Below are 15,589 nucleotides of genomic sequence, written 5' to 3' on the forward strand. Positions count from 1 at the left end.
ATAAGCTTGATACCCCTTATGCAACAATTAATCAATCTTTTCTCAACATACTTGCTTCTTTCCCAGATCATTGTTATATTTATACAGATTCATCTAAGACTGCTGATGGTGTGGGATCGGCAGTTGTAGATTCAAACACTATATTACAATTTAAATTATCTTCCACTTGCAGTATTTACTCTGGAGAACTATATTCAATTATGCAAGCCCTCATTCACATTCGTACTCAAAAAATTCAAAAATCTTTCATAATTACCGACTCTCTCAGTGCATTACATACGATAGAACAGTTATATACAAGTAATCCTATAAGTATTTTAATAAAAGAACAATTACATTTACTGAAGAACACGATGCAGCAAGTAAGCTTTATATGGGTTCCATCACACATTGGACTTCAAGGAAACGAAAAAGCAGATTTCCATGCCAGAGAAGCAATACACAGTGCGTCTTTAGTGTTAGTGAACTTAGTGCCTGTTTCCGATTACAAACCATTCCTTAAAGAAAAAGTGTTAAACAAATGGGAAAACGAATGGAATCTTTCACAATCATCTCTACACACAATAAAGCCCTCAATTGAACCTTGGTGTGAGATAGACCTAAATCGCCAGCTGTTTGTGAAGCTAAATCGTTTACGCATAGGGCATAGCAGACTTACTCACAGCTACCTAATCTCCAAGTCAAATCGCCCTATTTGTGACCTGTGTAATTGCGACATCAATGTAACACATATATTAATAGAGTGTCCTAAATATCTTAATGAAAGACAAAAACACTCCATACCTCTCAATATAAAAGCAGCCTTAGGATCACACTGTAAGCTTACGCATTTGTTTAATTATTTGAAAGACATTAATGTTTTAAACAAACTATAACCACTGTTAACATTTTATAAACCCCATTCTTAATTTGTAAATTATGATATTGTTACCTAAATGTGAACTTATGTAATACCTAATCAAAATGCTATTAGATTTAAGTAACCATGTATCAATGACAGTACAGCTAATAACCCAAAGTGGTTGATGCTGATAATAAAAAAAAAAAAAAAAAAAAAAAAAAAAAAAAAGATTACGTTATTAGCGAGGGCCGAAAGTCCCTGAGAACTTCTATAATGTTTATTTTAATAAGTTACAGGGGTGAAAAACTAAGAAAACATTTAGTGTTATTTTTAATTTCAAATATCTCATTCAAAATAAACTTTTTATTTATTCTAAGGGACTTTCGGCCCTCGGTAATAATTTAGTCATTCATTCTGCGTTTAGATTTTTCAAAAATATTTATTGATTTTTTCAGGATTCGAAAAAAATCAACACAATGTCCGTGGTAATATTTTCCAAATCTATCTTTGTCATACAACGCACAAAATCGAATAGAATATTGTCAGCATAATATTGTCAGTCAGACACTGACAATCAGTGACAATTTTAAATATTTGACATGAATCGGGAATATTTTGAGTTGTTGAGTAAATAATATTGATATATAGTGTATTTGATAAATAACTGATTTAAGACGTGAACTTTATAAAAAGTTATTTATTGTGTATTATTTATGGAAGATAGAGCAGAGAATACATCAAGATATATTCTGTGATCCAAGTATTTTGTTGTTACAAGATGTTCAAAATTGTAAGCGTTCCATAGTAACAATATATTAGGTTTGTTCTAGCAAACAGTCAAACTAGTCAGAAACCGTCAGCAAACAGTTGGTCAGTGAGAGAACATAATACAGTCACCAGTGCTATTCCCTCTACTCGCGCTGGTCGACTATTCGCTGATGGTTTCAAACCGTTTGAAACTGATGCTAGAACAAACCTATTATTAAAAAACACTTTTTCTCTTTTCTCGATAGATTATTTATTAGTTTTTGTTGTAGGTACATATAAATTATTACAATCACTGAATACATAGTTAGTGAAAAAATTATCACATTTATTAACTGAATTAATAATTTGCAATTATACAAAAAATAACAGTTATCCAAGAACATTCAAAAGCCATATCTTTAAGTTAGTTATGAAATTGTCAAGTAATAGAATGACATTCTAGTAATATTTACATATCCATACCAGTGTGAATTTTACTACACTTAATTTGCCATGTGAAGGCAGAAAAAGTAGGGATAGCCGTAAAATATTTGCGAATTATGTACCCATGGCCTTAACAAATAAACGTCAAAACAACAATAATATTGCCAATGCGCAAGCGTCAAGACCGATTACCTACGATGTCGAAATGCAATCTCGACAGGGCTTGTCTAGTCGAAATCAATTTCCCCAACGTTCCGATAGTGGAGATCGAAATGAGTTACAGAATACCAATTCCTACAAATTCTGATCCGACTTGCTGACCTCTGTAGACCAGGGCGGATCTGTGAAAAAACGTCTATTTTTGGATGTGCGAGGTAGTATTCGGATTTTTGCAGATAAAGTTAGGTGACACCTTCAGTAATAATAATTTACTTATGCTCCTTCTCAAATATGCGCGGAACATTGGTAAAACGCGGAAAAACATCGATTTTTTTCTACTTTCTTTGCTTATAACTTTAAGACGATTTATTTTGGAACAAAGTCGTAGCGAAATTAAATAAAGATAATTGAATTTTATATGATAAACTACTGGTTAAAAATGTCTTCAAATTCAATTCTCAAATTCCCTTTCTGCAAAATAGCAATAAATAGAAAATAAGGGGGCAAAAAAGACTGTTTTTATTCAATGTTTTTCAACCACTTTGGTTGTACTTAGAACCTTCATAATTGCTTAGAAAATTCTTACAATATACTTCAACCGTCCACCAAATTTCATTCAAATCGACCTAATAGATTTTGCATAATAATTTTGCAATCTAAATTTTTTTTAAAAAAGTTCAAATTTTTTAAAAACTTTTTGAACAAAAAGTAGACCATTTAGAAGTTTGCTAATTTTTTTAAATATAAAGAGGTTCTCTACCTATCTAATACACTTTACAGAATTAAAATCGGATTATTTAAGCGACCTCAGCACTGTTTTAAAGTTATAAAAAATGTTTTTGCTTATAAACAAATACAGTGAGGACGTTTGAGTTGGAATAAATTCATTTTCTTGAGAATGGGCGGCTCTGGAGGTAAATCCTGAAACAGATCGATTTTTATTTTTAATTATAGTTTTTTGGCATAAATATCATACTAGTGACGTCATCCATCTGGGTGTGATGATGTAATCTAAATATTGGAATTAATTTAATTCAAAAAAAATTTAATTCAAGCCCTGTATAAACAATTATGATAATGTTTATATTAGTGAATACAAAATTGAATAGACTTTCGATTGAGCTATCACACGGCACCTATTCTCATTTAAAAAAATCATCGATTACGTCATCACGCCTAGATGGATGACGTCACTAGTACGATATATATACCAAAAAATTAGAATTTAAAAATAACAATCGACCTGTTTCGGGATTTATCTCCAGATACGCCTATTCTCGAAAAAATGAATTTATACCAACTCAAACGTCCTCACTGTATTTGTTTATAAGCCAAAAAATTGTTTATAACTTTAAAACAATGCTGAGGCCGCTTAATCCGATTTTAATTCTGTAAAGTGTATTGGATACGTAGAGAACCTCTTTATATATGTAAAAAAAATTAGCAAACTTGTAAATGGTCTGTTTTTTCTTTAGAAAGTTCTTAAAAAAATTGAACTTTAAAAAAAAATTAGATTGCAAAATTATTATGCAAAATCTATTAGGTAAATTTTAATGGAATTTTGTGGATGGTTTAAGTATGTTGTAAGAATTTTCTAACCGAAAAACGAAGGTACTAAGTTCAACCAAAGTGGTTGAAAAACATTGAATAAAAACAGGCTTATTTTGCCCCCTTACTTTGTATTTATTGCTATTTTGCAGAAAGGGTAATAATTTGAGACATTTTTAACCAGCAGTTTATCATATAAAATTCAATTATCTTTATTTTGTTTCGGTACGACTTTGTTCCAAAATGAATCGTTTTAAAGTTATAAGCAAAGAAAGTAGAAAAAATCGATATTTTTCGAAATTTTTAAATATTTTAATTTTTTTATTAATGTTCCGGGCATATTTGAGAAGGAGCGTAAGTCAATTATAATTATTGAAGTTGTCATCTAACTTTATCTGCAAAAATCCGAATGCCACCTCTCACATCCACCTCAAAACAGATCCGCCCTGGTCTACTATTCGATTTGACTCATTTCTATTTGATTTGTAGTTACAGAATAGACCTAATAAAAAAAATTAGGAAGTTTAAATAAAAAGCTCTGGTTAACTTTAACACTCAAATTCGCAGGCAAGAAATATATGACTGTTAAGGACAATGAACTAACCGACAAACGCTACATTTTTCAGATTCACTCTTTGGTAGTTTCCTGGCTATGGAATTAGAAGGGTCCCTCGAAGCCAGTCTTGTTTTCTTTGGTATGGCGCCCAAACTGCTAGTGGATGGAACGTTGTCTTGCAGGACTTTGCTGACATCGTGCTCCAGAGACACCGTCGTCGTACTACACCATTCGGAATCCCTCTTTAAAGGCTCTAAAACAAAATAAAAATCTGTAAAACGCCTATAATTTATAATGAAACAAATAAAACCAGAATTTGGTAAGAGTGTCTAATGGAATTTAGGACATCTCGGCGTCGAACCAAGTTCACGTCAGCTGTTTCGGCGTCGAAATCAATTGGTGACGTTAAAAGTTACTTTTGCCAGCTCAATAATTAAAAAGTTGACTCTAGACTTTACGTTTCTAAGGTTACTGATGTTACCATGATCACTTTGAAACACGTTAACAAAAATGTTAAGTATGTATTATTAATTTGTTTGGTTGGCTCATTAAAGATGCCTTTATAAATACAATACAATTATAAATATAAATACTTTATTTTAATTTATATTTGTTGAATAATTTTTGTAGGTTGGATATAAACACATAATATATGTAATGGTAAATTTACAAATAAAATATTTTTTATAGTGGGAAAGTCCTTTGCATGGGCATTTTTCAGTGGGTCACAAATGATAGAAAAAAAGATAAGTCCGTGATAATACACATTTATAACATTTATTCTAACATGACATTTTAGTTAAATCTGACAGTTGTCACATTTTATTTGCAATTTGGCATAAAAACAAATCAATTGTGTTTATTGCATTTATAAAATGGTATTTTCTTTGATTTGTATAGTCTTATAAATTGTACAAATTATATTCGTAAATATATTATATAATTCGTAAATAATTATTTTTTCGATTATAGCGTCATCTATCGACAACTAGAATAAATGTTATAAATGTCTGTAATCACGGACGTGCCTTTTTTCTGTCACATACAATTTAATGCGTTAGAAAGAAATAGAAAAACTGTGACGCACTGAAAGATGTCTATGAGAAAAAGAATACTATTTTTTGTTTACTTAAACAACGCTGTAGCGTGCGTAAATCGAGTTTTCTATAAAGTGACTTTGGCAACATCAGTAACCTTAGAAACGTAAAATCTAGAGTCAATTTTTTAATTATTAAACTGACAAATAACCTGTAACGTCACCAATTAATTCAGACGCCGAAATGACCAACGCCGAAACGGCTAACGTCAACTTGACTCGACACCCAAACGGAGACGCCTAAATCGCGCCGCCGAAACGGCTTTGCCGAGATGTCCCATCCCCTGTCTAACGATATGAGTAGGGACTTTATATATAAAATATTTACCAACCTGTACTAGAAAATTTTCCCTGATGTTGGCACTTCAACTTCCCCTGTTGGTCGTCGCTAAATGCTCTTCTTCTCGTCCTGGCGATTCTCTTCTTTCTCACTACTACCGTAGGTTGTTCTTCTTCGGTTTTGACTACTCTTTCGAGTTCTTTGGGCTTCCTCTTTAACTGTTTATCGATCTTTTCCTCAACAGCGGCAATAGGATATATACAGCTAAAAATATGGATATTATAGAGTGGAAGATTGCTTTGACGTAGCAAAAAGAAAAAACATGATAAAAAAGGACAGCTAAAAATAACTAGACAAGTTGCAAGCCGTAATGGAAGAGAAAATTTATCACAGAATGACGTATTTGTGAAAAATATTTAAGATATACAGTTTGGATATGTATGAAGACATACCCTATGAGAAAAGGATGCATTCTGTACCCAGTGGAAGGCGCATTAGTCAACGGAGTGCGTCTAAACAACATTAGATATGCCGAAGACGCAGTAGTTTTTACAGAAAGCTTAGAAGGTTTGCAAAGAATAATGTCGCGCATATCAGATATAAGTAAAGAACATGGACTTGATCCCAATACGAAAAAAACAAAGTACATGTCAGTCAGTAAGCGCGAAATATTAAATTCACGGCTCTTGGTTAACCAACGACCAATTCACAGCAAAACAACGGGGTGGACAGCTACACATAACTTGGTACCAATATAAAAAGCCAATGGGACCACTTTACTGAAATAAAACAACGGATGGGAAAAGCAAGATCAGCTAACGATGAAGTCTCTTTTCAGAAGTCACGATTTACCACTTGGTACCAAATTCTCTATCATCAGATGCTATGTATTTTCTGTGTTATTACACGGAGTAGTGAGAGGTCTGGGCACTTTCTGAAGATTCTTTAATAGACCAGGGCGCATCTGTTAAAATATTAGTACATTTGGAAGTTAAGAGGTGACTCATATTTTTTGCAGAAAATGCTTGGAAATAACTCATAATAATATTTGAGTTATCCTCCCACTCAAAAAGGTCCGGAACATTGTTGAAATAATCAAAATATCAAAAAATAAAGGAAAAATTCGATTTTTTTCTTGGTTTTTGATTATAACTTTAAAAGTATTCATTTCCGAGAAAAATTGCACTGACATAAAAGTTGTCAATAAATTTCCTACAATATCGGATTAGTTAAAAATTTTAAAAATTGTCACCCTTGTTGCAAAATAGCAATAATTGCGTAAAAACCATAAACAACATGTACATATTGGCATTTTACGTTTTTCAACCATTTATCCTACACATAGGACCTTCATATTTTACCCAGAAAAACTTTATGATATAATAAAACAACTCTGTAAATTTCATTAAGATAGGTTTAACAGATTTTGCAAAATAAATTTTGCAATCCAGCTTTCGCAAAAAAAAATTCATTTTTTTTAAATGTTGCAAGACTGAAAATAAAGCAGACAGCAAGTTGAATGTTTTTACATATAGAATAATACTGTACCTTTCATTTACAATTTTCAAAATTAAAATCTACTACAGGCGTCAGGAATTTTTTTAAATAAACATTAATTTTTGGTGCTACGCGCAGGACAGCGAATACGTTTGCTCTGATTGGGCATTCCAATGACCTTTGATAATGATTGATAAATTTTAATTTTTAGTACATTTCGATATAAATAAATGAATTTGTTTATTGCAAAATAAAAATACATACTTTGTCCTTTGAAATTACACTTTTTTTAGCAAAAACTTTCTTTGTTCATATATTTTAACTTAGAGAATAAAAGTTTATTATTTTTAAACATATGCAATTGTTTAAACAATATTTCACAAACAATAATCAAATTAGTTTAATTTTTGTGGAATTAAAATATTAAAATACAACAAAATATAGAGCTAGAAAATAATAAAGATTTAAAGAAATTTTGGTGGAAATCAACTTGTGTGAATCGAACACCGCTGTCCTGCGCGTAGCACCAAAAATTGTTAACTGATTTTAATTTTACAAATTGCAAATGAAAGGTACAGTATACTTCTATTCGTAAAAAAATCCAACTTGCTATTCAGTCCTGTAATCCTATATTGTAGGAAATTTAATTACACAACTTTTATGTCAGTGCAACTTTTCTCGGAAATGAATACTTTTAAAGTTATAATCAAAAAACGAAGAAAAAATCGAATTTGTCCTTCATTTTTGGACATTTTGATAATTTAAACAATGTTCCGGACCTTTTTGAGTGGGAGGATAACTCAATTATTATTATATGAGTTAAGTCCAAGCAATTTCTGCAAAAAAATACAATTTCTGCAAAAAAATATGAGTCACCCCTAAACGTCCATCTCAAAACAGATCCGCCCTGGACTATAAGAAAACTAGAGGCCTGACAGATTTGTTTTGTTGCTACAGACGCATTGTAAGAATTTCATGAGTGGATCGTGTGACTAATGCTGAGGTCCTACGTATAATGGGCGAGGAATGTGAGATTGTTAACACAATCAAAGAACGAACACTAGAATATCTTCGTCATGTTATAAGAAAAAAACAGAGATATCGCTTGTTGCAACTCATCCCTCAGAACAAAAGGAAGGATCAGGGAGAAGAATATCTTGGCTTCAAAACCTAAGAAAGTGGCTCAATGCATCTACAACCGGAGTATTCCGAATAGCAGTAATCAAAGTTAGGATAGCCATGCTGATCGCCAACATCCGTAACGAATAGGCACCGTAAGAAGAAGATGTATAACGAAAGTCAAAATTAAATGGACCGATCGAAAAAAGGGGTTGCTTAACATAAGAAAGAAATACTTACGCAGCTCTATTATCGTCCAGTTCCATGCTAGAGTTGCTGAAAGACAAATTTTTATCGCTGACGTCGTTATCTGTGTTATAGAAATCAGTCCTAGCATCCTGCATGTCGGGTGTAGTACTGGAATTGGAGTTGTCGTTATTTTCCAGAAGTCGATCTTTGGAGTTGGTATTGGTTTTGGAGCTGTGCTGATATTGAACGGGCGCTATGACGGATTTCGTGGAAGATAGCTTCGCAGTTTGGTGGTACTTCTCGTCGTTGAGGGAGTAAGGCACACTTTTCGGTTTTTTGGGTTTAATGTACATGAGGGGGCTATGACTACCTGCGAATCATGTAATACAGGTTACGTTTATAGTCTGTGCAACTGAGCTATCATAATTTTTTTCTGAATTGTTCGTTTCTGCATAATTTTATCACTCTTGCCAAATCAATTATTAGTAGTAATATTAAATAGTAATAGGGTATGTACTTGCATAAAATTTTAAATTCGAAAAACTGCTATAAAACACAATAGAACATAATTTAAAACATATATAAAAAACTTTTTTTTGTCTTTAGTTTAGCCCTTAAAGACGATTAAAATCGAGAGAAAATTCAAATTATAGCAGGCAGCCCAAACGCGCCCTCATTGGTCGTGACGTCATATCATTATAGTATTTGAAGTCCTCGCCGTTAATTCATTAGGTTTGGCATTCAATTGACACTCAGTTTTATAAATATTTTGATAGTTGCTATTTCTGACTAATATTTGAGTGTTTTATATAAACTGGTATATATTATTACATACGATAAATGTCATTATAAAATATAATGATGTTACGTCACAAGTATTCGCGCGCTTTTTGGGTCGTTTGAAATACTTTAAATACACAGAAGATTTTAAATTTGAACTTTAAGTTATTATGAATTTTTGAGGCGTGAAATTTTGGAAATCTTATTTTTAAACAAAACTGAACGTTATTATGTAATAAAAAAAATGTGTAAGTTCGCTATTATTAAAATATTATTTATGTGTATTTGGGTACTAAGTGAGGCAACACAAATATTGTTTTAGTTGTTTAAATCATTTGTTTATTAAATGAACCGTTGTTATATTAGGGTAAAGTAGGTTTAAATATTGACCGCACTGTTTTGGAAGTCAAAGTTTCCTTCCGCAATGGAGAAGGGGACATTTATTGTCATAAACCATACATACTCTAGTCCTTTCACGTTAAGTGGTCAAAGTCAAGACAGCAAATTAGTTGCCTTTCCAATCAAGAGATGTCGCCTTCAGTCAATTTCCTTGTCACGTTTAAAAATTGACAATTAAATTAATGGGTTATTTTTGTACTTACTTTACAATTTGTGGCTTAATTATTATAGTGGTATTTCGTTTTTAATCAGATTTAATCACAATTTTATTAAAATTCTCTCAGTTTTTATGAGTAGAATTTTTAGTTTACACTAAGCGTTGGATAATCCCGTGCTGTGTTTCTAAACATGCAAAAATCCAATATAATGGATCCTGAAACAGTTTATTCCAATAGACGAGTGTGTCATCAATATTTCGAGCCTATACAGGGTGTTTCATTAATAATTGTCCATATAGTAACTGGAGAAACCTTAGAACAAAATACGAAGATTTAACCCAAAACACTTAAATAAAATGTGGTTCCTTACTGAGTTACTGAGTTAGGTTTTATCTAAAAATTTAAAAAATTATTTTTGCTCAGTATTTTAAAACTATTCGACGTATCGTTTTCATACTTGGCAGAAAGTGCGACTACTGTACACCCTACTAAATTATGATAAACAAACGTTTCTAGCTACTACCAGAGGTGTACGACAGGGGATAGTGAATGGTTGACCATTATCAAATTCTACGCCACTGGTAGAATTACTATTTAAGTACCATTTTTAGATTCTCCAATACTTTCTACGTAAATAATATACTCTTCATTGGTAACGATAAAGTCATTAGCTTTTGAGATATTTGAAGTTAAATATGAAACGGCACAGTTATTTTGATTAATTTATATGATTCATATGATTAAAATTTGAAAATTATTTGTACCCAGTACATTAAAACTATTTGGCGTATCTTTATCATACTTGGTAGAACGTGTAGTTACTGTACACCCTACTAAATTAAGATAAATAAACGTTTCCAGCTACTACCAGAGGCGTACGACAGGGGATAGTGGCTGGTTGACCCTTCCCAAATTCTACGCCACTGACGAAATTGTTATTTTAGTGTAATTTTTTGATTTTTCAATGTTTTTTATGTAAATAATATACTCTTCATTCGTAACGATGAAATGATTAATTTTCAAGATATTTGAAACTAAAAATGAAGCGACACAATACATAAATCAAAATAACCGTGTCGTTTCATTTTTAACTTCAAATATCTCGAAAACTAATGACTTTATCGTTAAGAATATAAAGTATATTATTTTCATGGAAAGTATTGTAGAATCCAAAAATTGAACTAGAATAGCAATTTCGTCAGTGGCGTAGAATTCGGAAAGGGTCAACCATTTACTTTCCCCCGTCGTGCGCCTCTGGTAATAGACAGAAACGTTTGTTTAACATAATTTACTAGCTGGCACAGTACCTATACTTCATGCCAATTACGAAAAGGATATGTCGAATAGTTTTAAAATACTGAGCAAAAATAATTTTTAAATTTTAGATAAAACACCCTGTAAGTCAGTAAGGAACCATATTTTATTTAAGTGTTTTAGGTTAAATCTTCGTATTTTGTGCTAAGGTTTCTCCAGTTACTATATGGACAATTATTAATGAAACACCCTGTATATTTTTCAGAAGTTTATAAAAGATTATAAGGTATTCATCTAAATATCTCCTACAAGATATTCTTTCAAAAATTTTTATTCAGCTAAATCAAACATTGATTTATTACAAAACCAGTGCTTTCACATGACACATGGCAGTGTTTAGAATTTTGACAACAAATCGCAATATTTGAATTTTTCAGTAAAACTATGATTTTTGTTTATATTAGTATTTCAGCCCCGATTACATCACTACCTACTACCGTAATTTTAGACAGAACTTAAGACTTTTAGTATTTTTTATGCAGATGGAACTTTTAAGGTAATTTTAAGTTATAGTATAATAGTTATTGATTAAAACATTAAATTGTCTTTCTGTTGTTCCCGCGTAACTCTAATTTGTCAAATTAGTTGCCTTTCCAATCAAGAGATGGCGTTAATTCGATCCGAAAGATGGTCGGGTAACGTCTAGAGTATGTATGGTTTGTATTTATTGTGGTCGTAAGAGATGGTGCTGAGTGAGCATTTTTTGAAAAGGGCATGTTAGCAAATATCCTGGTTTAATCCAACCTCGTACTGAGTAATTTTATTGGGCACCCCTTTATAGGAGTGTTTAATGTTCCTAGGTAAGCCTATCCCAAAGGGTTGTTTATTTGTCATCTCATGCCGGTCTTGTGCCCCCTTAAAGTTCCTGGAGTATGTGGAAATTTGGGAGTTTCAAAGATATAGTGAATTAAAAATGAATAACCATTTTCAAATTCGGTTCCCATTGTTTTCATTCTGGTGGGATGTAGAATAGCATTATGTTGTTTTATATGCCATTGACATTGTTTTATATGCCATAAATGACACTTACCTTGGTCGATTTCCTCGCAATCTGAATCAGAACGTCGTTCCATGCTCTCTACGTCAGTGTCTGGACCGTGGGAAGTTTGATGTTCATCTGACTGTTCTGCTATGGGGTAAACTATCTCGGAACCATAATAAGGACACAGGTTTAGGTGTTGGTTCCGAGTGAGACTAGAACTGGGTGGAGGAAGAGGATTTTTCGTCAAACTTTTGCCGCCTAAATAAAAATACCTTAGTTATCGTAAATATATTAGAAAGTGACAGAATAATTGGTATACCTTAAGAGGGGGTATGGTTTGAAAATTTTGAAATTTTCATTTTTTATTATTTTAAATGAAAGTACGTAACTTCAAGAAAATTCTCTGAAAATTTCAGATTGATTGGATCAACATTACCGGAAATAAAGCATGTTGAATATACGGCAACTTTGTAAATTAGAAGTTCACCGTCTCTTTTGTAAATTACTCCGTGATTCAAAAACATTCCGGTGTGCATCGCTTTTCGAGTTTACAGACAAATAAGAAATTGAAAATAAAAGTTGCCAAAACTTTAAACGCGCTTTTCTCAAAACTGTAAACATCGTCCTTTTACTTTATAAAAATTCCCAATCGCGCCTAAAGAAGTATAACTTCAAAAATGAAGAAGACGTTACTTACTGAGTATTTCTAAACTGTTGGGATGTACATCTAGAGGTGGGGGTGGACAACACGATTCCAGAACTGTAGAACGAATTCTTCTCACTCCCATTACAGTAGGCTTGAAATAAAACCCTTCAGAGGTAAGTGGTTGGTTGGGATTTTTGTCTATATAACCTAATTCGAGGGAACCTACAGCCAAGAATAAACAAAAATAAATATTCGACTCTTACTTGATGGAAGTTCATTTTATCCGACAATAAAACACTGAGAACTTTTGTTTTCAACAATTCTACAACATTTATAACAATAATTGATGGACTCGACCGTTACTTGATGGAAGTTCATTTTATCTAACAATAAAACAATGAAAACGTTTGTTTTCTATACTTCCACAAAATTTATTACAACTATGTGACTACAGCTGTTAAGGCAGAGTGCCTTTCTTAAGTGATATAATTTACAATGTGTTTGCCTTTTTGTCTGTAACTGAAGAGGTTGAGGAGTGGGGAGCTGTTTGTCTCGAGTTAGTCATTCAGAATTATATCTGTATTTTTCAGTTTATTAATTTCCATAGATTCTAAAAAAGATAGCTTAAGGCCTTTATTTTGGATATGCAGAATTTGAAACTCTTCATTGAAAGAATGATTATGAGCTAGAAGGTGAAGTGCGTATGTAGAAGTGTCTGTTTTTCTATTGTTGAAAGCCCTTTTGTGTTCTGCTATATTTACGTCAAATGAAATTAGTGAGGAAAAAATCTTTTTCCTAGTGTTCCTCCTACAGAAACTTTTGTTTTAGTTAAAAATCTTTTAGACCATAATAGTACAAATCCGATCATTGCATCTGAAATTTTACACCTTCTTGAAATTTGCATAAATCAAGACTATTTTGAATTCAATAATCAAATATACACAAACAACAATGCAGGACTTATTATGGGTAATCCTCTAAGCCCATTACTATCAGATATATTTATGAACCAACTTGAAACAACAATTTCTAAACATCCCGTATTTAAACAGTTCTTATATTGGTGGAGATACGTGGATGATATACTAGTATGTTTTACAGGAACTAACAGACAACTTGACCAATTTCTATCATACATTAATTCACTTCATAGTAATATTGAGTTTACAATAGAAACAGAACAGAATAATTCCATAAACTTTCTAGATGTAACGATTACCAGACTACACAACAAACATGAGTTGTCCGTATATCATAAACCTACCCATACTGACACAACTATACACAATTCATCATCCCATCCTATACAACACAAATTAGCAGCCTACCATAGCATGATACATAGACTGACAGAAATTCCCATGACAAAAAATAACTTCGAGATAGAATTAAACATCATTAAACAAATAGCAGTAAACAACGGCTATAACGAACAAACAGTTAACAAAATTTTAAATCAAAAACTCCATAAAAAAGCCCTGAAATTAGTGTATCCACCACCACAGAAAGAACCCAGTAACTTCTGCTCTCTCACATATACTGGCAAGATAACAACAAAAATAGCCAGATACCTAAAAAAGAAAGGAATAATACCAGCTTTCAGAACTAACAACAACTTAAGCAAATATATTAAGAACAATAAAAGCCGAAAGAGAAAGCAACTACAGAGTGGTGTGTACAAACTAACTTGTGGTGACTGTCCGAAAACGTACATCGGTCAAACTGGCAGAACTTTTGACAAACGGATAGCAGAATACAAAAGGGCTTTCAACAATAGAAAAACAGACACTTCTACATACGCACTTCACCTTCTAGATCAGGGGTCACCAATTAGCGGACCTCGGTCCCCATCCGGACCGTGAGCTACTTTTGTGCGGACCGTCATTAAATTCAGAATATAGCGTTTAGCAATTTTGAAAATGTTTAGCCATGAAAGTGTATATTATGTTTGACTCAACTTATGTGTGCGAAGCCGCTTTATCAAGAATGAACTTTATTAAAAATCGGTAGAGATCTTACTTAACAGATGAATATCTCAACTCCCCAATAAGAATCGGTTGCACCAAATTCACTCCAAACTTCAGACAGTTTGAACATAATAAAAAATGTCACTTTTCTCGCTGATAATTTAATTTTGTAATGAATTACAAATTTTCTGATTCGGTTTTTTTTGTGGATTCCTGTTCAAAAATATCCCCTTAAACAAATCAGAAGGGGCCCGGGATGCCGGGCAAAACAATATTTTTATACAAATTAAAAATTACCTTTTAGCCCCGAAAATTGTACTTAACAAAAAGGTATCCTGTCATTTTTTTAAAGTTAATGGTTTTCGAGTTATAAGCGATTTAAAATTTGAAAAATGTGAAAATACCTACGCATTTTTGAGGGTTGAAAACTCATTTGTAAATTATTAGTTTTCAGGTTTTCAGATATTACTCAGTTCTAACGAGGAATCGGGACTTACTTCAATATAGACCGTTGTTTTTTTAATTGTTAATTATGCGAGTCCACTCGACTTTTAAGTCGCCGCACATCGCAATTTATGGTGCGTCTCTGTCGCACTTATACATATTATACGTATTTATGCAAAAAATGCCCAACAAATACTTCACATTTAGTAAAATTTTATAATTTATTATTAACATATTTTTTTAATGATTTATTTATTTATTCAATTAATTATTGCCAATGTGCTAATTAAATACGCAAATAAAAACAAACGGTCGAAATTGAAATAAACCCCAAGAACTCATCAGAATCTTGAAATTGAATGTTTAAACTTCAATTTAGGCACTTGAAAACCGCAAAAATAATAATGTACACATGAATTTTCA

General features: G+C 32.1%; 1 protein-coding gene across 1 annotated transcript in view; it reads right to left on the reverse strand.

The window, feature by feature from the left end:
• The window catches only part of LOC114328959 (pecanex-like protein 1), a 109,992-nt gene that overhangs the window by 77,765 nt on the left and 16,638 nt on the right, over positions 1-15,589 (reverse strand). The window contains exons 5-9 of the mRNA XM_050651575.1: positions 12,807-12,977; positions 12,158-12,367; positions 8,528-8,846; positions 5,724-5,935; positions 4,344-4,548 (exon numbers count right to left, since the gene is read on the reverse strand). Of these exons, the coding sequence (XP_050507532.1) occupies positions 4,344-4,548; positions 5,724-5,935; positions 8,528-8,846; positions 12,158-12,367; positions 12,807-12,977 (1,117 nt within the window). The remainder of the gene's footprint in view (positions 1-4,343; positions 4,549-5,723; positions 5,936-8,527; positions 8,847-12,157; positions 12,368-12,806; positions 12,978-15,589) is intronic.

This window comes from Diabrotica virgifera, chromosome 1 (assembly GCF_917563875.1).
Source record: "Diabrotica virgifera virgifera chromosome 1, PGI_DIABVI_V3a".
NCBI lineage: Eukaryota > Metazoa > Arthropoda > Insecta > Coleoptera > Chrysomelidae > Diabrotica > Diabrotica virgifera.